This window comes from Squalius cephalus (assembly GCF_949319135.1).
Source record: "Squalius cephalus genome assembly, chromosome: 14".
NCBI lineage: Eukaryota > Metazoa > Chordata > Actinopteri > Cypriniformes > Leuciscidae > Squalius > Squalius cephalus.
Window position 1 is genome coordinate 13108244 of NC_137135.1, and position 23012 is coordinate 13131255.

The window sequence follows — 23012 nt, forward strand, 5'->3', positions numbered from 1 at the left end:
TCAATGAAGCAGTTGCACAACCATCACTATAAGCAGTCATAACAGACAGTACAAAAATGCAATACCAGCTGTTCAGCAAACTGAACGCAAATGAACTACTGCACAGTCGACAAGGCAGCTTGTTTTCAATCACAGGTCTGTAAGCTCACTCATGTTGATGGGTTCACATTGGCTCTGGGTAGTACATGTAAAGTTGAGGTGGAATGGGAGATCTGGTTGAGGCAGTATTAACTCAAAGGAAGTCAACAAACATTCAGGACACTCCTGAAAGCAAGCAGCAGCAGCAGCTTTTATGAGTGAAAAATGTTTGCCAAGACAGACCTGTGGAATGTGACCAGGTTCTGCTAAACCGATGCAACTGAACATGTTGGTTGTTTTCTGAAAAGCAATTTCAAATGGAATGTAAAACTGTTGACGTGCGCCCAACATTACAGGACAAGCTCCACCAATGTTGAGGAACTGGACCAAACAGAGGCAGACACCGTGAATAAGTCTCATCCAATGTAGATGCGATGGAAATCATTGGCACCAAATGCAGCATTGCACTTCGGGCACTTTCTCTGACGGGTGTCGTAGCGCGTCTTCACGCACTCGAAACAGAAAACGTGGAAGCACTTAGTCAAAACGGCGTCCTTTACACGTGAATTGCAGCATGGACACGTCAATCGGGCCTGCAAAACAGAAAATAAAAAAAAACAGATCCTTAAAGGCTATGAACACACAACTAGTTCTAGTCCCCCATCCAAATGGACAACATAAAATTACCTTGTAATCGTTTATTTCTTCATTCAGGATCTCATCTCCATTTCGAATATTCTCAGCCGGCTTCTTGGCCTTCTCAATCTTCCTGCGCAGTTTGGAAATGTCCTCCTAATGAGATAAAAGAAACATCACGGTTAAAAAAAAAAAAAAGTCAGTTCAATCCACAGATGAACAACAGTATGTAGATCAACCCTATTAAACCTCTGATTACGCACAGCTGGCGTTGAGCTAAAGAAGGGTTCATCACGGTCTGCTCACCTGTGCACGACGGGCATTGAAAGACTCTTTCTCTCGAGAAATGCTGTTCTCAACCACCTCCTCTCTGACCGCGCTCAACCTCTGCTGCACCCCCTCCAGCTGAGTGCGCACCTCCTCCGAGAGCAGCACCGACTCCTGCGCCTGAAACACACAGACAATTCATGGACGTACTTCAGTGGCGTGCAGTGCTGTTCTGAAATGAGGCGGCAAAGTCTTCAATGTTTTCTAATGTGAATTCATGTTAAAGGGACAGTTCACCCAAAAATGTCAATTCTGTCATCATTTACTCAAGTTGTTCCAAACCTGTATGAGTTTCTTCTTCTGAACACAAAAGAAGTTATTATGAAGAATGACCACCATTGACTGCCATAGTATGTCAGAAGGGTCCATCAACTGTTTGGTTACCCATATTCTTCAATTAATCTTCTTTTGTGTTCAGCAGAACAACTGGAACAATTTGAGGGTGAGTAAATGACAGAATTTTCATCTTTGTGTGAACTATCCCAGATTTTTCAGGTTAAATAAATTAACATTAACAACAACCAATACAATTCTAGTTTTACAACAATTAAAATATAATTAATGCTCTATTTATTACGATTATATTTCACATCAAGCTAGTGCTTTAAGCATTTATTGCATTTGCTACAAAATAATAACTATACGAATGCATGAAACAAATTTCATGTATATTTAACTGATGTTCAGCTGTCCTTTTTAATAGTCAACTTATTTTCAGATAATCATTCCATCAAAGCTCAGTGAACACTATATGTCATGATGGTCACAGACACGGAAATCCACCTGGTGAAAAAGTAAGTAAAGCTTACTTTAAAAAAACTCACAGATCATGTTTTCAAGTTATTTCAGGTTTGAATGCTTTGTAACAAAGTGGTGATATTTAAGTGGGTGAGTTGTTTACTTACTTTTCAATTAGTCTTCCCAGTAAACATCATTATTTATTCATTCAAACCGATTTGCGAATGCGGAACGCGCATAAAAGCGAGAGGCAGGATTTATCATGTGAACAGCACGATAGACCAGCTCTCTAGTGTCTTTCCCCATTCATTCTCACTGCCTCCTTTGCCTCCTCAGAGAAAACCAATTTTACTTGCTACTTTTCTTCACATAGTATTTATGATGTTGCAAGTACACAAACTGCATTTGTGTGAGGTGATCTGCAACTGTATGTACCTTGCGTTTGTTCATCTCTAATGCCTGTGTGCGTAGACCCAGCTCCCTCTCCGCAGCGCTGATGGTGCCCTGCAGCAGGCGCTCTTTCTCCTCTAGCTTCCGAACCACCTGCAGCTGAGCGTCCACCTAAGAGAAACGCAGAAAAATGACATTTTACGTTCTGTTCAGTTGCATATCATTTAAGTCCTGTCAGTTTAAACACTCACGCGGGTTTAAAGCATTTAAGCGCAAGACGCAAAAGAGAACTCAATTCAGAACATCGAATTCAGTTCTCTTTCTCGACTTTTTGTGCTTGAATGGACACATACATGCAAAAATGTCAAACAATTCCCGTATTGCGGAGTATCCTCGTGAACACAGTTGTAAATGATAAACTTCCACTCTATGATGGTTATACTTTTAATTGAATCCGCGAATCACATGCGTTCTGGTCCGTACGGGTCACAGATCAACTACGATCCCTAACTACTTGACATGGCACATCATGTGATGTCGATGCTGAAACAATAGATCATGTAGCCCTAGATCTGCATGATTAATCATTACAAGATTAATCTCGACCCACATGATCTTATTCCTAAATGATTCTTCTGTCTATTAAACCTTTGACAAGTAATAAGGTCACAGCGAACGTTCAAATCTACGTTTGTGCTGCCGTTGAGCCAGAGAGAGCAGTTGTCATGTAGGTATGAAACAGCTTCACGAAAAGTCTTTTTAACAACACAGTATCATTATTTATATTACAATAATTTAAACTATCATAGAAGAACTGGGATAAAAGTTGGTAGTTCAAATATAAACACTGATTTCTATGGTAGCGATCAAAATGGAGAATCACCTTTTGAAAGCAACTTGTTGCTTCAAATAAAGATTTTATCAATTACATACTTACACCAGTAGATGGCGACAAGTGACTTAAAATTTATTTGTCATTGAATCATTTTATTCAAGAGAATAGTTCAAAAATGTGAAACAAGTAATGAAACCAGTCATTGAATCATTTGTTCAAACTATGCAGTGCAAAGGTGGATTTTGTTGACAATGATTTATTTTGATTGGTAACATCCCTATAATCTATTATTATAATAACTGATTTAATTGTAAATATCTGACATAAAAGATAACGGATACATTTAATAAGGTTAAACATTTGCCCTTATAAAATGTAAAAAAGCCTCAGGAGATCAATATAATGGGGCAAATGTCAGCCCTTAACGGAAAAGTTAATTCTGTCACTTGTAGATTATATATATATATATATATATATATATATATATATATATTTATTTATTTATTATTTATTCAGAACAGAACATGAATAGAATATGACATTGAATGTTTCTCATTTGTTACAGGGTCTTAGTGTGACTGTCCATTAAACTTAAGGTGAACAGACGTCCCGTTTTCCTTGGGACAGTCCTGTCTTTCAGCTCTATTTTTAGTGTCCCGACTTATAACGAAAAAACATGTTTTGTCCCGTATTTCTTCTTTCCTAAATTTTCTTTGCTAGGTGATCATAAAAGTGAGTAGTAGTCTTCTTCTGTCACACAAGAATAGCCTAATCAAAGATGTAGCCAATCTCGTCATATTATATTTTGGAGAACAAAATTAACTTATATTCACAATTCGTTATTGATTAACTTGCAGTAAGTGAAGGCGGAATATCAGAGAATGCGGAAGACAAGATCAAGTCAGATGCGATGTCAAAGAAGCGTATGTGTACATTTAACAAGGATCTTAAAAAAAAAAAAAGTTTGTTATGCAAAATAAGTTGTTAAAAAATAACTCCAGGTTTCGCGCTGAATGACACACACCAGGGGGTATCTGAGGGGGGGCATGTCCATCCTGTCCCGTATTCCACCATGAGAAATCTGGTCACCCTTATTATACTTCATAGTTGCATTATACACACCTATGCATCTTCCCAAAACAAACAATTGCATGAACTGAAGATCATAAAAATAAAACACCATAACCCAGGGGTTTTCAAAGTGTGGGGCACGCAAGGGCACATCAGGGGAGGCGTGGATGAGTAGGGCTATATCCTGGCGAATGTGGCGACAAGTTTTTGTTATATTGTTTATATTGCAGTATGTAAATGTATCCATGCAGCACAGAACTGCTTACAGTTACTGACGCGTTAAGAGTGAAAAATGGGTGAAAAGGTGAAACGTACTTAAGTTATTAAAAACCACTATAAACCGAGCAAGAGAACTGAATTCGATGCTCGCTAGATGACAGGCGGCTTTCTGCACACAGTCAAAGCATGTGCACAGAAAGCCCCCTCTAAGACAGCGTTTTATCGCAAATTGAGTTTTGTGGCTTATTGCGCTTGAACGGTAAAACACACACATTTATGTATTAAAATGCTCGTCTTTGTGAGAATTCAAGTAAACGCAGTGGCGTATGTCTTAAGTGAACGTAAACCATTAAAGAAAGAAAAATATGATGAGTAAATTGGATCTGTGCATTAGTCTTAAAAATGAAAATTGTCATTAATTACTCAACCTCATGTTGTTCCAAACCAGTAAGACTTTCGTTCATCTTCGGAACACAAATGAAGTCAAAAATCAAATTTTTTTTAATGAAATTTGAGAGATTTCTTTTCCTCCATTGATCCATTGACAGCTACGCAACTACCACTTTGAGGCTTCAAAAAGTTCATACAGAGATTGTAAAACTAATCCATATGAATGACTGTCAATGGAGGGATTTCAGATGAACTAAAGTCTTACAGGTTTGGGTGAGACACAAGGGTGAGTAAATGATGAAGGAACTTTCATTTTTGGGTAAACGATCCCTTTAAAGTGACAGGCAGCAGCCTAATAAAACTAGTATTTCGAACTTGAATACTAGGTTAGGCTGTGGGGGCGTCATCATGCACGTTGTGTCAGAAGGGAGGCCCACTGTTTTTGACTTTGAAAACCCCTGCCATAACCCAAACGATTTCACTCAAGAATTCATTCAACATGATAACAATCCATCTCAAAAGCCCACCCACCTGTGTTTTAAGTGTGAGCAGCTGGTCAGCAAGCTCCTCTTTCTCTTCCTTGAGGAGTTTATGGATCTGGTTGGATTTGATGCGTTCGCTCATGAGTTTGAAGTTGGCATCATCTTTCTCTCTGAGCTGCTGCATCAGACGAATGTTCTGCTCCTGCATGTCTTCGAACGCCTGGCCAGTAACATCCATTTCACTCAGCAAAGCATCTTCCTCCTGAGAGAGCGAGAGATAGAGAGACCGATTCAGACTTTTCCGATTCAGACTGAAGTTTTGTCAGTCTCATATATTTGTGTAAATTTGAGCTTTACCTGCTTAGCAAGAGAGAGTTTCTTATTGAGTATATCGATCTGCTCCTCCACTGAGCGGATCTTTCTCAGGGCCTCTTCGTCGGCCATCTTCTTTCCTTCTCTCCTCTCTCTCTCCTCCAACTCTCGCAACCGCTGACGGAGCTCCTCGGCCTGCACAAACATGCACATAAACATTTTAACACTGAACTGTTCTGATAAACTATTAATCTCTTGATCTTTTCATTGATGAATCTGAAATTCCACTTTGCTTCCAACAATTTGCAATTTGAGCTCTATACAGTGTATGCATGTACATTTGGTTATATGTACCTCTGACTTCGCCTTCTTCTCCGCTGCCATCAGCTGTACTTTATCTCTCTGTTCTTTCGGTGCCGAGCGGTACATGTCCAACAGCAGCTTCATCTCCCTCTGGGACTCTTGGGCTTTCCTGTTTCATAATCACATCATTACCATCAGCTTCCCTATTATCATTATTAGCACTTCCCAAAGTCTTTGGACTTGGGAATTGCAAATCAGAAAGAAGCAGTTAAGCAACAGGAGGTGACAGTAACTAAGTGTTTTGTATCTTTTTCTCATTTGATTTAAAATGCAGTTGTAGTTACTAGGAAACAGTGTTTGTTTACTGTGCTCAAGAGCTGAAATCTCGTTGATGAAGTCTTGTTTGTTCGCATTTCTTTACGTAGGTAAACAGTTTAGCTAGTGAGGCGTGTCCAGCTGTATTCAATAACGACATTTCAGGTGAGTATAAAGCAAGCGGCAGCCCTCGTGTGAAGCCCTCATCGTGTGAAGACCGAAGAGTGTAAAGACCGAAGAGTGTAAAGACCGAAGAGTGTAAAGACCGAAGAGTGTGAAGACCGAAGAGTGTGAAGACCGAAGAGTGTGAAGACCGAAGAGTGTGAAGACCGAAGAGTGTGAAGACCGAAGAGTGTGAAGACCGAAGAGTGTGAAGACCGAAGAGTGTGAAGACCGAAGAGTGTGAAGACCGAAGAGTGTGAAGACCGAAGAGTGTGAAGACCGAAGAGTGTGAAGACCGAAGAGTGTGAAGACCGAAGAGTGTGAAGACCGAAGAGTGTGAAGACCGAAGAGTGTGAAGACCGAAGAGTGTGAAGACCGAAGAGTGTAAAGACCGAAGAGTGTAAAGACCGAAGAGTGTAAAGACCGAAGAGTGTAAAGACCGAAGAGTGTAAAGACCTTCGTGTGTAAAGACCGAAGAGTGTAAAGACCTTCGTGTGTAAAGACCGAAGAGTGTAAAGACCTTCGTGTGTAAAGACCGAAGAGTGTAAAGACCGAAGAGTGTAAAGACCGAAGAGTGTAAAGACCGAAGAGTGTAAAGACCGAAGAGTGTAAAGACCTTCGTGTGTAAAGACCGAAGAGTGTAAAGACCTTCGTGTGTAAAGACCGAAGAGTGTAAAGACCGAAGAGTGTAAAGACCTCATCGTGTGAAGACCGAAGAGTGTGAAGACCGAAGAGTGTGAAGACCGAAGAGTGTAAAGACCGAAGAGTGTAAAGACCGAAGAGTGTAAAGACCGAAGAGTGTAAAGACCGAAGAGTGTAAAGACCATCGTGTGTAAAGAACCAAAAAGTGTAAAGACCTTCGTGTGTAAAGACCGAAGAGTGTAAAGACCGAAGAGTGTAAAGACCTCATCGTGTGAAGACCTCATCGTGTGAAGACCGAAGAGTGTGAAGACCGAAGAGTGTGAAGACCGAAGAGTGTAAAGACCGAAGAGTGTAAAGACCGAAGAGTGTGAAGACCGAAGAGTGTGAAGACCGAAGAGTGTGAAGACCGAAGAGTGTGAAGACCGAAGAGTGTAAAGACCGAAGAGTGTGAAGACCGAAGAGTGTGAAGACCGAAGAGTGTGAAGACCGAAGAGTGTGAAGACCGAAGAGTGTGAAGACCGAAGAGTGTGAAGACCGAAGAGTGTAAAGACCGAAGAGTGTAAAGACCGAAGAGTGTGAAGACCGAAGAGTGTGAAGACCGAAGAGTGTGAAGACCGAAGAGTGTGAAGACCGAAGAGTGTGAAGACCGAAGAGTGTGAAGACCGAAGAGTGTGAAGACCGAAGAGTGTAAAGACCGAAGAGTGTGAAGACCGAAGAGTGTAAAGACCAAAGAGTGTGAAGACCGAAGAGTGTAAAGACCGAAGAGTGTAAAGACCGAAGAGTGTGAAGACCGAAGAGTGTGAAGACCGAAGAGTGTGAAGACCGAAGAGTGTGAAGACCGAAGAGTGTGAAGACCGAAGAGTGTGAAGACCGAAGAGTGTGAAGACCGAAGAGTTTAAAGACCGAAGAGTGTAAAGACCGAAGAGTGTAAAGACCGAAGAGTGTGAAGACCGAAGAGTGTGAAGACCGAAGAGTGTGAAGACCGAAGAGTGCAAAGACCAGCGACTCTACCTGCGCGACTCCACCGAGCCAGGACACCGACAAGGCACTTGAGTATTGTTTTCTTGTTGTTTACTCTCTCTTCTACACAACTTTTCTTCTCATCTTTCTATTTGTGACCTCTCTTTCACTATGTGTTTTCAAATCCCTACTATTACTAACACGCTTAAATCAAATGTCACACGTAGGAGGCAGCACAATCCTAGCTACCTGCGTACCTTTCCAGTGTCTTCTAGTACTTTATTCTCTTTTCCCATCGGTCTCTGGAATTGCCAGTCCGCTGTAAACAAAGCTTATTTCATTACATCTATTTCTAGTCATTCAGGTCTTAGCCTACTGGCCCTGACTGAGACCTGGATTAGACCAGAGGACACTGCCACACCTGCTGCCCTCTGCACTAACTTCACCTTCTCACACACCCCTCGCCTGACCGGAAGAGGTGGAGGTACTGGTCTGCTCATCTCAAACGATTGGAAATTGTATCCTTTACCACCACTGTGTGACAACAGCTGATTTGAATCGCATTCAATTACCATCACTAGGCCTATTAAAATCCATTTTGTAGTTGTCTTTCATTCACGTACTGCGTTAGATTAAACTGGGAAGGGTCTTAGCACTTGCATATTGTTGTCCTGTTGTTAGTTTAACTGCTTCTATTGTTCTCATTTGTAAGTCGCTTTGGATAAAAGTGTCTGCTAAATGAATAAATGTAAATGTAAGTCATTTTCATTATTACAATAATCGTTTTGAGCAGAATGACTTACTTGAGCTCCACCCGCACTATTTTCAGCTGCTCCACCTCCTTGCGTTTAGGTCCTCCAATCACAGTGCAGCGTTCAACAGCTAGGTCTTCTGATTGGCTGCTGCTAGTGCTGGCTTTCTCCCTTTCTTCTTTCACCGCTTGGCCTCCAGTACTCCCACGAGTCACCCTCTCTCTTTCTCTCTGTTCCTTCTCTTTTTCCTTGTCTTTTTCTTTCTCCTTTTCCTTCTCCTTTTCTTTTTCCTCCTCTTTCACCGCAGTCTCCGCATCCGTACCTGGTTCAGTCTTAACCGTTGCACCTGAAGGGAAAATATATCATATATAAGTGCTAGAATGCGGGTTATATAAAAAGTTAACAAAAATTTACACACAACTGAAAATACAGAATTATGTTAGACTCATTTGCTTGCACACTGTCACTGACTACATATTTAAAATAATGTAGGCCCTTTTTTACTGGTGCAGATTAATCTCAGCGTTGATAGTGTTGACAAAGAAACGCATAAATCCAACAACTTTGAGGACAGAAAGTTTTCAGGTAGAACGTCACGGGTTGCCATCTTGTAATTACGGTTGCGACATGGCATGAACGCAGCATTCGCTCGTAGCTTTGGTTCAGGAGGAACTGTTAAAGGTGGCTGCTGTTTGTTTGTGATGCTCGGTGACTAACGTCTGTCAACAACTCTGCATCGCCTCATTGAACACGCTGATGACGTGTGACGTCTGCGTGAGCAAGTGAGTGGAAGTATGGAAATACATATGTTGACAGGCAGGTAAGGACATCGTATCCTCGTATTAGGACTGAATGCAATGTTTGGAAGAAAATTTTTTGGTCCTGAGACTGAGAAGATATATGCATGTTTTAATATTTAAACCACTTCTATTATTGATTTCTAGCAGGATGTGAAGAGAGTTTCAACCAGTATAACAAAGTTTTTACAAATCAAATTGCCTACCCTACCTTAATGTATTACTGTCACTAAAACTCTGTAAACTCCCATTTTCTTCTTACGCAGCACACTCGCACTTTCAATGCAACCATTCGTTATTCTTTTTTACACAGACAAGCTGGTGCTCACTATGTCCTGTCTTTCCCTCTGGTAATGCACTTACATGATAGTAAACCATCTAAAACGTTTTGAATCATCGTACTACTAAAACTAAAAATGTTGATTTAAATGATTTTTGTGCTTTCAGTTTGAGGAGCTCAGATGAGCTTCATTTGCAATCAATGGTCAGTGCAATCAATCACAGCTCTAATCGCAAAGCCTGTCAAAATGACTATTCCCAAACTTTCAACATTTCATAACTTCGTCCAACAACTTCATTTACTCACCCTCATGTTATTCTCACGCATCACACACGCACATACATTTGATTGTCTGCATTTACTACAAGTATGTGCGTTGATCAGTAACTCAGCTCATATAAAGTGACCATGTCTCTTCATAAGACTTGGATTAAATTATTGTTTTTATGATGCCTTTATGGCCTTTTTTACGTTTTAGTGGAATGGACTTTAAATGGAGGGACAGAAATCTGTCAGGTTTCATCAAAAATATCTTAATTTGTGTTTGGAAGACAAACGAAAATCTTATAGGTTTGAAACAGCACAATACTTTTATTTTTTATGAGGGCTGGTTAATGACAAATTTCACGATTCGATTCAGATTAAATTAAATTCGATTTGGATATATATCAGATACAGTACATGGCAAATTTTCTCAACTAATGCAGTAAACTATACAAGGAGTCAGTTGGTACTACATAATTATAATATTGAAGGTTAAAATGAACTGATTTGTATACAAACAACTAAATTACACACAAGGAAGTTTTTATACTAATAAATTTATAATACTAGCTTCATTACATATTTATTTATTATAATAATTTAATTTGTACTGCAATTCGTTGTTTAAAATATAAACATTTAAATGGTGGCTGTCATAAATTTATGGATTTAATCAAACATACATTAAATATTGAACAACAGTAAAATGTATCATGAATTTGTAATATAATGCATAGTACATTTAGCAAAATGCTCCTGTCTAGATTTATTTTTTCTTGCTGACTAACGAGCTTTGGACATTTGAACAATGTTACATTTTCTGAGGTAAAAGTAACATTGTTTACATGCTGTTTTATTGACATCTTTTCAATAAAACATGTGATTGACATGAGACAAGATACAGAATTTCGGTATGTACTGTATCTTTCAACACACCATCTTTCGTGCTGTAACTAGAAGTAAAGAGGAAGAGATGATCAATTCACATGGCGCATGAACTGAGGCGCCACATTTAAGGAGCACTAAAATTATATTTATTGTTTGAATTTCATAATAAAATGAACCGAATTTGAAATATTTTATGTTTTCATTTTAAAGTATTAATTTTATTGTTTTTGTCATTGTATTAGTTTTTTTTTTATGTCTATATAGATTTTATTAATTCAGTTTTAGTTATTTTATTACGTCAACTCAAACTAGAAATTAGAAATGTTGCCTTAGAAATTATCTGAAATGTAAAAAAAGTTTAGATTTTTTTTACAATTCAACTTATTTCAGTTAAAATTAGTTTTTTTCAAGTGACAGTTCTTTTATGTTTTTAGTTTTAGTTTACTTTAATAACCCTGCTGATTGCGTTAGAGACATCAATTTCGATATATCGTGCAGCCCTACATAACATTACAATATTCATATTGTCTGCCATGTCAAAATCTTATTTTGCTCATTTAGAAAAGTAACAACACACCTCACCCGAACAAGCCAAACAATTTGAGGTATTACTCATATCCGTAACACAAATGGTGCAGGACGAAATACACACAGAAGTTTAATACATAGTTTAATACCTCAGCAAACACCCCCAGTTAAAGATTAAAAACGCAGTGTGTACCAGTTGTGCTGGGTGTGGCGGAGCCGCTATCTGGTTCAGTCTTCACAGTGACGTCCCCCGTCGGGGCAGGTGTAAGCGGGGAGGCGGACTCTTCCTTCACATCCATCTCTGTGCTCGACTGTGATTGGACAGCAGCGTTACCTTTGGCAACACGGAGCTAAAAGAGACAACAGAAACTTCAGCAACCACTTATTTTCTTTCAGAGTAAATATTTGCTTCTAATACTTGTTTTATTTCAGAGGCAATAAGTTTGTGTTCTCGCCTGGTTGTGCTCTTGCTGAGCCTCTCTCAGTCTGAGTTTATATTTGACCACCTCTCCCTTCATCTGCTGGTTATGATTCTGCAGCGTACTGATCAAATGCCTCATCTCACGGTTTATAGGACCTGAGAAAGAACGAGAAGGCACTATAGACTCACTTCAAAGGCTGATCTTAACAAAGAGACAAACATGAGCACATCATTATAAAGAGAGCAACGGAATGTTACCTGCTTGTTCATTAGCAGCTAATGTCTGCTCAAACTCGATCCTGAGCATCTCGTACTCCTTGCGCACCTGTGCTAACGTGTCTTCCAACTGAATCACTTCAGTGCGGACCTTACGCTGCAAGGACACCTCGTCGTTCTGAAATAACATCCACAGATTGTGATCCATCACTGAATCAGGAGATGTACAGCCATCCAACCTCAACATCATTTAATTCCCAGTTCATTCACATCATCACCCCACGTACCTCCATGTGGTCCAGCTGGCGCAGGCGGGCGGTCCTGGTCGTGTTGAGCCGTGCTTTGGTCTCGTCCAGCTGAGATTTCAGCACCAGTGATTCATTATAAAGCACAGAGAACTGAGACTGCAGACAGCGATACTCAGCGCTCTCTCTGGCAACCTCCTCGGCCCTGGACAACAACTCCACCTGACAGAGAGAGAGAACCACGTACGTCCTGTTAGTCAATCTAAAGGGGCTTTCACAACGGGTAGTTCTAGAGACTAGCCACCAGGGTGGTTCCCCAATAACTAATGGTTCCCACAGGAACGTTTTCCTGGTTGCATTCGCACCGGCAGTAGGAACTCTGAAGTGACATAAGCCGGGCTTGTTGTTGTGACTTATTTTGACCACGCAGAGAACGGCAGCCCATAGCCTGAGCACACAGTGCTAGCATTCTCCGTGCTCAATAGTTTACGATCTGTCTAATACGTTATTATATAGAACTGTTATACATAGAAAGGAGACGGTGATGAAAGGTTATTAGCGTATGCTGTGTGGTTGATGTCCAGTGTTGCTAACTGAGCAGAAATACATAATCATGTTTCTCTTGGTCCCTTCAAAGTTGCGTTGGATTTTCTACTTAGTGTAAAGGTTAAGAGGCCCATCTATCACTGTTATACATGCTCGTAGAGTTAGTTGTAGAGTAAATATATAGGCTATAATCTGTGTTTACACAAAGCTTTTTTTAAAATGGTGGAACACCAAAATGCTGGTGCTTCGCGTGCGTTTGGCCAATCAGCGAACACTAACGTCACTGGTAGTTCCTATAGTGCTGGTTTATACCCTACTCTGAAGTAGGAGCTAAATTAGGTCCTCCAAAAGGAGTTCCTAGAACTAAAATCGTTCCTAGTCCTTGCGGTGCGAACACGCCTAAATCCAGATACTTCTGCCAATAGTTCTAGGAAATGTGAAAAGGTTCCTCCGGTGCGAAAGCCCCTTAAGTGACTAACAACATTATTCGGTAGTGCACTACCATTCAAAAGTTTAAGGCTACGATTTTTGTATGTTCTTATGCCCAGTAAGACAGTAATTAACAGTAATATTGTGAAATATTATTACAATTTAAAATAGGTTTTTTACTTAAATATATAGAGTTGTCAAAAAGTACCGAATTTTAAAATTATGACACTTTGAGCGCTGTTGAGTGGAATTTAAACACCTCTGATTGGCCATTGTGTTCACGCGCTCATCGGATATGCCTGTGATTGGCTACAATGATCAGCACACGGAAGTGTTTGAAAGTGTTTTAAAAAACGGGAGCGGAAGCGTTTGAAAGCACAAGCGGGATCATATTTCTGTGGAAACAGTGATACAACATTTTCAGGATTCTTTGATATTTAATGGGCATTATTTAGATTAAAAAAATGATGGTAGTGTATGGTGAACTGGTCTATAAAACCACCTCTTTTTGTATATTTGCATGCTGTTTATTTGACGGTGACCTTAATATTATAGTCTAAGGGTGTATTCAGACCTGTAGATCATTTACTTTGTTCCAAAACAGAGACAATGTTGTTACAATGTTGCCTTTTCTCCTTGTTTCGTATTGCTTTCACAAGGCAGCATTTCAAAGCTTACCAAAAAGTGTTTATGTGATTCACATGAGTAAAACTGTCCTCTCATTGGTCTGAGTGCACCTGTTTATATTCCACTCACACTGTGAACCTCACAGCGAACACTGCAGTTTTTTACATAACGCGATACATTATGAATTTTGATAGTTCGTTGGACCATTGGGTTGGCTTGCTCTCTTACCACGAAATGCTCCAGAGTTCATTTTCAAGTGGGCCGAGACGACCTCGCTCAGGTGATCTCGGGTCAATTGTTTTGGTGTGGATACGGGCATGATTGCCATGTTCATATATTTGCCTTAATGAACTGAACTAAGAGAGAAAACGTGCCAGCTTCTGAAGCAAATGCTTCAAATATAGGAAATGTAAAAATGCCCTAAGAATGTTTAGAAAAACATAAAACACAGAAACCTGTGATTATTATCATTACTGATACCACAAAATGTTTATGAGAGACAAACTCCATTTATCATCCACTTTGATCTTCAAAGATTTGCAGACCTTTTACATTCACAAAGGTAATATATTGTTTTGTTATTATATTCTATAATTATTTTTGTTCAGAGATAAATTAAATTCCACCATTACTAAAGGAGTGTTTTGTTCCAGAGTATCTGTCTTCAAGTGTTGCATGATAAGATGCGTTCTTTCGAGGACAAGATATAAAAGTGTGGGGTTTAATTTTCCACTCCAAAGAGCTGAACAGTTGATTGTCTTGAATATCAGATTTAATCAGGTAATGCCTGAACAGGCGGTCTCACAATAAACATAAGATTAATCTAAGAGGATAATGGTGTATGTGGTCTCGAGGGCTTTACCTTCATGTTAGTGTTCTCCTGGTAAACTGTCTGCAGGTCCTGCTGGAGTTTCTGGAGCTCACTGAGCCGGTTCTCCGCCAGCTCCCTGTTCTCCTCCAACTCACTGTCCATCTCCTCAAACTAACAACAGATGAGAAAGGATTTAACTGATTCAACCTTTATTATGAAGACAGCATTCAGGAACCATAACATAAACAATATTTATATAACAACATATTCAACATTTATATAACCTTTTATTGTATAGCAAAAACATTAACAAAAACCTGCCAATGTCATCAATATATGGTTGAGCAAGTCAGCAAATATTAAAGATACATAGATTTTTTTTTATTATTATTATTCAGCAAGGATGCACTAAATTGATAAACATTTTTTATAATTTTACACAAAAAAATCTATTTCAAATAAATGCTGTTCTTTTGAACTTTCTATTCATCAAAGAATCCTAAATAAAATGTATCACAGTTTCCACAAAAATATGAAGCAGCACAACTGTTTTCAACATTGATAATAATTTAAAAAAGCATCAAAGCAGCAAATTAGACTGAATTCTGAAGGATCACTGAAGACTGGAGTAATGATGCTGAAAATTCAGCTTTGCATCACAGGAATAGCCTGACGTCGTCATACTCAGATTCTAGTCAGAATTCTACTTCCCGACCTACATTTTTTTATGGGCGGGGCTAAGTTCGGCTGGCATCCAGGCTATCGCAGGAATAAATTACATTTTAGAATATATTCGAATTAAATCGAAAGGTTATTTTAAATTATTTTTACTGTATTTGTGTTCAAATTAATGCATCCTTGGTGAGTATAAAATACTTATTAAAAAACATAAAAAAATCTTACCGACCACAAATTTTTCAATTATAGTATAAAATGGCTAGAATTGAAATCAGCAATTGATATACATGATGCATCTGCTAGAGGACTGAACCAGCCTAATGCTCATTTGAAGGATTCTACAGTGTGCAAAAATGCAAATACCTGCTTGCTTCATGTTTACAGTGAGATTCAATAAGAAACATTGACACCAACTGTTCACAGGACATGACTAGTCATTTACCTTTCTTTTGTTGATGGTGATGGTTCCACATACACTGCTGGCTTCGCCACACACCTTATAACCTTTGCTGTTCACCTGGTTATGACGGAAGAGCACAACATCAGGTCTGCCACATTGTAAAACAACACCACCACTATATCTTGGGTTTACTATCACAAATGTCTGTCGGAGTCGATATGTTTTGACATTTGACATAACATCTTGACATACCCCAGTGCCTTTTTTTAAATCCATTGTCATTTGCTATTATTAGAACCGTAAACCTTAATACATAACTACTGTTAACTGATATTAAAATGCTGGTAACTAAAGAAAGGCTGTAGCCTAAATGGAAGACTAAAAAGTTCTTTGCCTATTTATTAAAGTTAATTTTGGCTTAAAAAGTTAATCTTTATTAAAAAATCTTAAGAATAACATGCGATAATCAATCATACTCAAGACCAAGAACGTGTTTGAAATGAAAGTAGCAACAGATCTTTTCTTCTGTATTGTGACATCTGAGTGTAATGAATTATTGAAAAAGATAAACTTGTAGGGCGGGACTCAGTTCTCTGCATTGATTGTTGATTGGGTGGAGACAGATCTGAATGTGAGCGGAAGCTGACTGTAAGAAAGGGGCGGGGCTTAAGCAAACTAAATGATTGGAGAAGTCCTGCATACATCCTTTCAGCAGAAGATCCAGTCATGATCAATGTTCCCTCTAAGCTACGCGTGTGTGTGGCCGCGCACTTCTGATGTCGTGCAGAGGACAGATTTGAAATGTGCGGGGAAATGCATTTGATAATAGTTTTAATGATAAATAATTGTAGTGCTCTGGTGAACCGCTAAAGAGCTTGTGTAGTTATAATCAGCGGTCTACAGGTTTCATAGAAAGAGAATGATTGTGTGTGAGCGGCAGTGAGCCAAATCAGTTGCGGAAAGAATACCGTCATGTTAGCAGAACAAATAGCTCAATACCAGAGGCAAGAAAAAAAAAATACAGGGAACATTGTTTACGATATTAAAAAAATAAATGAGGTAATTTATATATATATATATATATATATATATATATATAAAAACCTTTTCATTTAACGCAGACTTTAAAGGCCCGATATACTCAGTGTAAAAAGTTATTTTTCATTCTACGCTTAGGGGTAAAAGGAAGTTTGAAATACCTCTGCAGCAGTAATACAATTAAAAACTTATTTTGTTCGAAATGACGCCACACCAGTTCGTTCTTTGATTGTGCTTAAAGTATATCAGGGCCTTAAAGGAGAACTCCGGTCAATTTTAACATTGAGCTCATTTTTTTGTACATTTGGAGTGCTGTCAATACAGAGAACAACGACAAAAATCGGTGTTGCCTACACCGAGTTATTCTATTTTTAAAATTTGCACCCTGTTGACTTCAATGGGGCAAGTACTAAACCTGCTTTTAGCCTCTTAACATCCTTGATGTGTCATTACAAGTGCACAGAAAATGTGAGTGATTCCTTCTGAGTGAACACAAGTGAGTCTGACTGCAGTAGATGTGAAAGAAATGTATAAAAATGATGTTATTTAAGCCAGCGCAAATACCTTTGTTTACATCCTGTTTTTCGGTTGAAGTCCAAAGTAGTCGATTGCCGAGTTCACGCGCATAGGTTTAGTTACCTATGATCACGCGCGTAAACTCGGCAATCGACTACTTTGGACTTCAACCGAAAAACAGGATGTAAACAAAGGTATTTGCGCTGGCTTAAATAACATCATTTTTATACATTTCTTTCACATCTACTGCAGTCAGACTCACTTGTGTTCACTCAGAAGGAATCACTCACATTTTCTGTGCACTTGTAATGACACATCAAGGTTGTTAAGAGGCTAAAAGCAGGTTTAGTACTTGCCCCATTGAAGTCAACAGGGTGCAAATTTTAAAAATAGAATAACTCGGTGTAGGCAACACCGATTTTTGTCGTTGTTCTCTGTATTGACAGCACTCCAAATGTACAAAAAAATGAGCTCAATGTTAAAATTGACCGGAGTTCTCCTTTAAGATGGCAAGTAGTGTCCATTTTGATTTCATGTTGACTGTTGGGCAAAAACCCCTTACCCTTTCCAGCACCTCCGCGAGGTGTGTGTTGAGGCGATTCTCCCTCCGTCTGATTTTCTCCATGTCCCACTGCAGCTCCTCAATGAGACCCTGCAGCTCACTGATCCTGTTATCAGCACGATTAGCCGCACGGCCCAAAGAACGAGACTAAATGCACACACACATACGTTATGAGCAATACGGCAAAGTTAACAGATAAACGTGTCAACAAATCAACCACCAACCTCACTGGTCATGTGACTATGCTTCTGCTGGAGGCTGTTGGTCAGTTGGCGGAGACGTTCATTCTCATTGGTCAGGAGGGTGTTAAGGCGGACAGCGGCGTCCCAGAGACTGCCACCTGAAGGAAGTCACATGAATACACACATTAAATACAGACAGTAGATATAAACTTAGTTAATTTGATGGATTGATCAACAAGAGATGTTGAGCTGCTTAGAGTTGGTCTCACCTGTCCCGGACTCCACGTCCTTCTTCAGTTGATCGACCGTGTTCTTCAGGTTCTCGTAGATTTCCACCACACGACTGGCCTGTTTGCAGCTGGACTCCACTCGCTCCTGCAGCTCCGTGTCGATCTCCTCACTGCTGCTGCTGGCCAGCGTGGCCAGAAAAGAGCTCACTCCCTCCCCCTGTTGACCTGTGTGAAACATCACAAGAGGAAGAGGTTTACATCAGGGTTAGAGGCGAGACCAGACCCTGAGAAAAAACAGAGATCTGGCCTTCAAAGAACAGAGAGAATGGGAATTAATTGCAATATTATATTCAAACACCATGAAACTCTAAGTTGCTGTTATAGTGTAATGATGATCACCATGAAATTATTAGTGACCATGAAATGCTTGTTTTTTTTTTATGGAATATTGCACTATTTATTATAAATGATTTATCTGTGAATATTTATTTTTGTGTCCTCATAATCTTTAATCAGAATAACTTCTACTCTCTCTTGCAACGACATCTCTTCTCTGATAACGTGTTTACTGGCGTGAGGGCGGGACAACCTGTCACTCACATCAGATCCACCAATAGCAAACCACAACCATCCATCAAAGCCCCGCCCTTCATATGTTCTTGTTCGAGAAGCCGTTTCGCTCGGATATACATACGTCACAATAGGGAAGAAAAGACTATTATAACTTCTGTTTCATGCCGACTTAAATATATTTGTTAAACGGACTGCGGTCTTGTCTGAAGCCACAAGCCTAAACTTTAGGTGTTGATACACCCTAAGCAAAAATCTGACCGAGACAATCAAACTCAAGAATGTAGTGATGCATCAAAATGATTTTTTTTTTCGCAAAAGCAAAAATGAAAACCAAGAGCGAAGATAAAGTCTATTTAAAAATCAATTATTACATTTATTTGTTTTCATTTAATTACACATTTAAACTGGATAAATATCCAGTTTTTAAGAATACAGCTTCAAGTTTTCAAGATGAAGACGATATTCAGAACAGCAAATTAAATTCAAATTCAAGTCAAGCTTGCGGGTTCAACAGGGAAGAGTTTTAGTACTAAATATATTTAGTAAGAAAGTGATTAGCATGCCTAAAAGGACTTGCACGTCCGACGAGAAGCGCAGCGCCACGTCTTTAAAATTCAGGACCCTGTTCAAAATCCAGAGAGCCATTTACCGTTTTATATTACATTTACATTATATTTGTCTCAAATCATCGTACATACTGACTTCACCCTGTGCTGCAAGATACATTTAGATTTACATTCATTCATTTCGGCTTCAATCTGTGATTGAACATGAATGTGCAATTGTGTTCACATAGATCATTCTGTGATAGATGTGAATCCACATCAGGATTTTATTTCAAACAATTACTGGTATTTTGAGCTCAAGACATGAACAATACAAATGAACATTCAGATATGTGTAACAGCAGAGGCGATTACATGATTCATTTCTGCTTAATATCATACAAATTTTAGGCTTTTAAAGGTTAATTCTACTTCAACTCCAACAAAAGCCACACACACAACTGTATGGCTGTCGTGCCACGTTAAAGAGCACCACAACCACATTTATTGTTTGAATTTTGTTACAAAACTGACAGAATTTGAAAGCTCAAACTATGCTTCATGTAAAAATTGAAACACAACCGTATTGCAATTTAGGGATAGTTTACACAAAGATGAAAATTCTGTAATTACTCTTCCTCAAGTTGTATGAGTGTGAGTTTCTTTCTTCTGCTGAACACAAAAGAAGATATTTTGAAGAATGTTTGTACCCAGACAGTTGATGGACCCCATTGACTTACATATAATTAATTTCTTTTTAAAAATACTATGGAAGTCAATGGGGTTTTGGTTACTGACATTCTTCAAATATCTTATTTTGTGTTCAACAGAAGAAAGAAACTCATACAGGTTTGGAACAAGTTGAGGGCGAGTAAATGATGACAGAATTTTCATTTTTGGGTGAAATCTTGTACCTCTGTCTTTTGCGCGCTCCTGGTTCGAGTCTCCATCCGGTTCTGGTGTCCCAGGTTTTAAGCTCCGCCCTTCCGGCGGTTGGCTTTCCACGGGCTCGCTCCCCGATTGGTCATAGCGATGAACAATTAATCGCACATTTTCATCAAACTGAAAAAGCAGGAATAAAAAAATGGTGGCGTTTGAGAGAAATATAATTTCAACTTATACAGACTGTAAATACAACCCAAAAAACTTTACCTGGTTCCAGTATCTGTTTAGAATCAACAAACTTGCATCATCTGTCGCCTGACGAGTCTCCAACCTCTCAACTCTCTCTCTCAGTTCATCCTCAATCACCTACATCAACACAGAAGGAAGAGTCCGTGTTTGCATGTATACATGTGTCCCACTTTTCAGTAGGAAATGGAATGTATTGTAATGATGATGTAATACTCTGTTCAATGTTTTTTTTTAATGTTTTTCATAAATAATGAAAGGGTTGTATTATGTATCTACCTGTCTTTGGTCTAGGGATTCTCCCAACTTCCTGTTTTTGATCTGCAGGGCTTTTATATCTTGTTCTTCCTGCAAGAACAACAGTGTCAGTAGGGACCAGAATCAGGAGTCAGAAGTGAACAAATTCAGAATTCATTTTTCCATAACACCGTCACATATTCACACAGATTCAAGACAAACAATTAAGTCAGGAGTACAAACAACCTATATATATATATATATATATATATATATATATATATATATATATATATATATATATATATATATATATATAAACAACCTATCTAAATATTAAATATAAGACATTTATACATATACATACATATATACATATATATATATATATATATATATATATATATATATATATATATATATACATATATATACATACATACATATATATATATATATATATACAAAGAATGCTCAAATGATATCCCACAAAAGAGCTTCTCACCAGGTTGGATCCTCCTCCCAGTTTGATGACGGTTTCCACAGCAGTGCTTCCTCCTGATCCAGTGCTCATTCCCTCTCCATCCTCACCTCCCTTCTTCTTCTCTGGAGGAGCGCCGAGGGGAGCAGAGCTACTGGGATCACTGGGGCGCTTCTGACCGGACATCACGCACCTCACTGTGGAAAAGACACCATCAGAGTCCACACACAGTCATAAATCACAAAAGTACTTATGGAATAAAGTGCAGAGCATCTGTATTATTATTTAATTGTGTGGGGAGAAACTTATAACACAAACAATCTATGAAGAAAATCAAGGAATCGGGAAAAGAAATGTTCAAAGACTTAAATTATGCTTCAAAACAACAGGCTAATAAAACAATAATAATAATTTACATTATTAATGTTGTTGTCATTATTATTATCGCTATTATATACAATACATGTTGCATAACAATTATAATGGTTGTTTCTTATTATCATCATAACATAATATTAGCAGTAATATTATTTTAAATATTTATTCATTTATGATTGTATTAAATATGTATTCATTTATTATGCTTATATTTAAAATGAAATATGCCTGACATAGAGGTATCTGCATATTTAAGATTTAATAATTATAACGTTTTAATTGTTCTAAGTAATAGTAGTAGTAAAGTAGCGCTAAGCTTTACACCAAACTGTACTAATCTTCCGTATTTCAGCATGGTACACTGCTACTAATGGTAAAACATGATAACATCATAACACCTTAAAAAAATACCGTGGTACTCAATCATATACTATATACATTGACATGGTACTTCATGATATTTGAGAGGATACAATGGTACTTTATTGTTAGGGGACACAATAACACACACTCGTAGCCGTCAATAATAACTTATATTATACAGCAACACGAATGTAAGAAAATATATTTATTGTTAAACTGCGGCGAGCCAGTGTAATCCCCGAGCACAACACTGATCTATGAAGGCACTGGTACACTCTCGCGCTAAAAACGCACTGTGCATTATATAACAACGCTCTAACTAAGTAGGTTTTGTTCATTTCTTACCTAATTTTGAGTGTTATTGATTGTGAAATGGTTTTGTGGATGTAGCTGTTGCGCTTCATCCAGCGGCCGAAACACCTCCCGGAAACAGCGCAGCTTCTCTTCTTCTACCGCGCGCTGAGCTGACGGAGTCTTCAGAACTGCAGCGCCACCTCGTGGTGGAAGGACCATTACAGGCCATGAATACTCGATTCTGATTGGCTGTAGGGTGTCCATTAAAAAGTGATAGAGGAGGACACCTAGTAAATAAACCGTCAGGCGTAACCAGGGAAACCAAGTTATTGTTTGTAAAAACTAATTAAAATATAAACTAATGTTTTAAAAATGTGTTATTTGGCAAGTGACCATGGTATAAGCGGGTTAATGCCCTTCGAGGTGTCCATTGTCAGGTATTAATGGACTTCGGCGGAGGCGAGGCAACCGTCGTCCATTAATACCTGACAATGGACACCTCGTCGGGCATTAACCCTTACGTCTCACTGTCACATCCCTGTAAAAACTGTGCGAATAACACTATTCCACACAACTCAAATGAATAGTTCACCTAAAAAGGAGTTTATTTCTTCTGTTGAACACAAAATAATTTATTTTGAAGAATGATGGCAACCAAACAGTTGATGGACCCCAATGATTTCCATAGTATTTTTGTTCCTACTATGGAAGTCAATGGGGTCCATCAACTGTCTGATTAT

The 23012-nt window shown here is 38.7% G+C and overlaps 1 protein-coding gene across 2 annotated transcripts; it reads right to left on the reverse strand.

Moving 5' to 3' along the window:
- Positions 1-288: 288 nt before the first annotated feature.
- Positions 289-22442, reverse strand: rnf20 (ring finger protein 20, E3 ubiquitin protein ligase). Of its 2 annotated transcripts, none has more exons than XM_079892354.1 (22): positions 22324-22442; positions 21262-21434; positions 20799-20867; positions 20541-20639; positions 20303-20450; positions 18310-18495; positions 18083-18198; positions 17859-18005; positions 15785-15859; positions 14716-14835; positions 12294-12473; positions 12049-12184; positions 11825-11946; positions 11563-11719; positions 8664-8958; positions 5833-5950; positions 5524-5673; positions 5216-5428; positions 2215-2340; positions 1021-1161; positions 766-870; positions 289-671 (listed from the first exon to the last, which is right to left on the reverse strand). In XM_079892354.1, exons 2-22 carry the CDS (start codon positions 21421-21423, stop codon positions 495-497), a joined length of 3042 nt encoding a protein of 1013 aa, XP_079748480.1. In that variant the 5' UTR covers positions 21424-21434; positions 22324-22442; the 3' UTR covers positions 289-494. The 2 variants fall into 2 exon arrangements, with proteins under 2 accessions (XP_079748480.1, XP_079748479.1); XM_079892353.1 differs by having other exon boundaries at positions 11825-11967; positions 22324-22441.
- Between the last annotated feature and the right edge of the window lie 570 nt (positions 22443-23012).

Excerpts from the sequence above, each read along its gene's own strand:
- rnf20 (XM_079892353.1), bottom strand. The coding sequence starts at position 21,423 with ATGTCCGGTCAGAAGCGCCCCAGTGATCCCAGTAGCTCTGCTCCCCTC. Across the intron at positions 8,959-11,562 it reads CGCCACACCCAGCACAACTG|GTGCAACGGTTAAGACTGAA; the intron begins GTACACACTGCG and ends TTTTCCCTTCAG. Across the intron at positions 5,951-8,663 it reads ATAGTGCGGGTGGAGCTCAA|GAAAGCCCAAGAGTCCCAGA; the intron begins GTAAGTCATTCT and ends ATTATGAAACAG.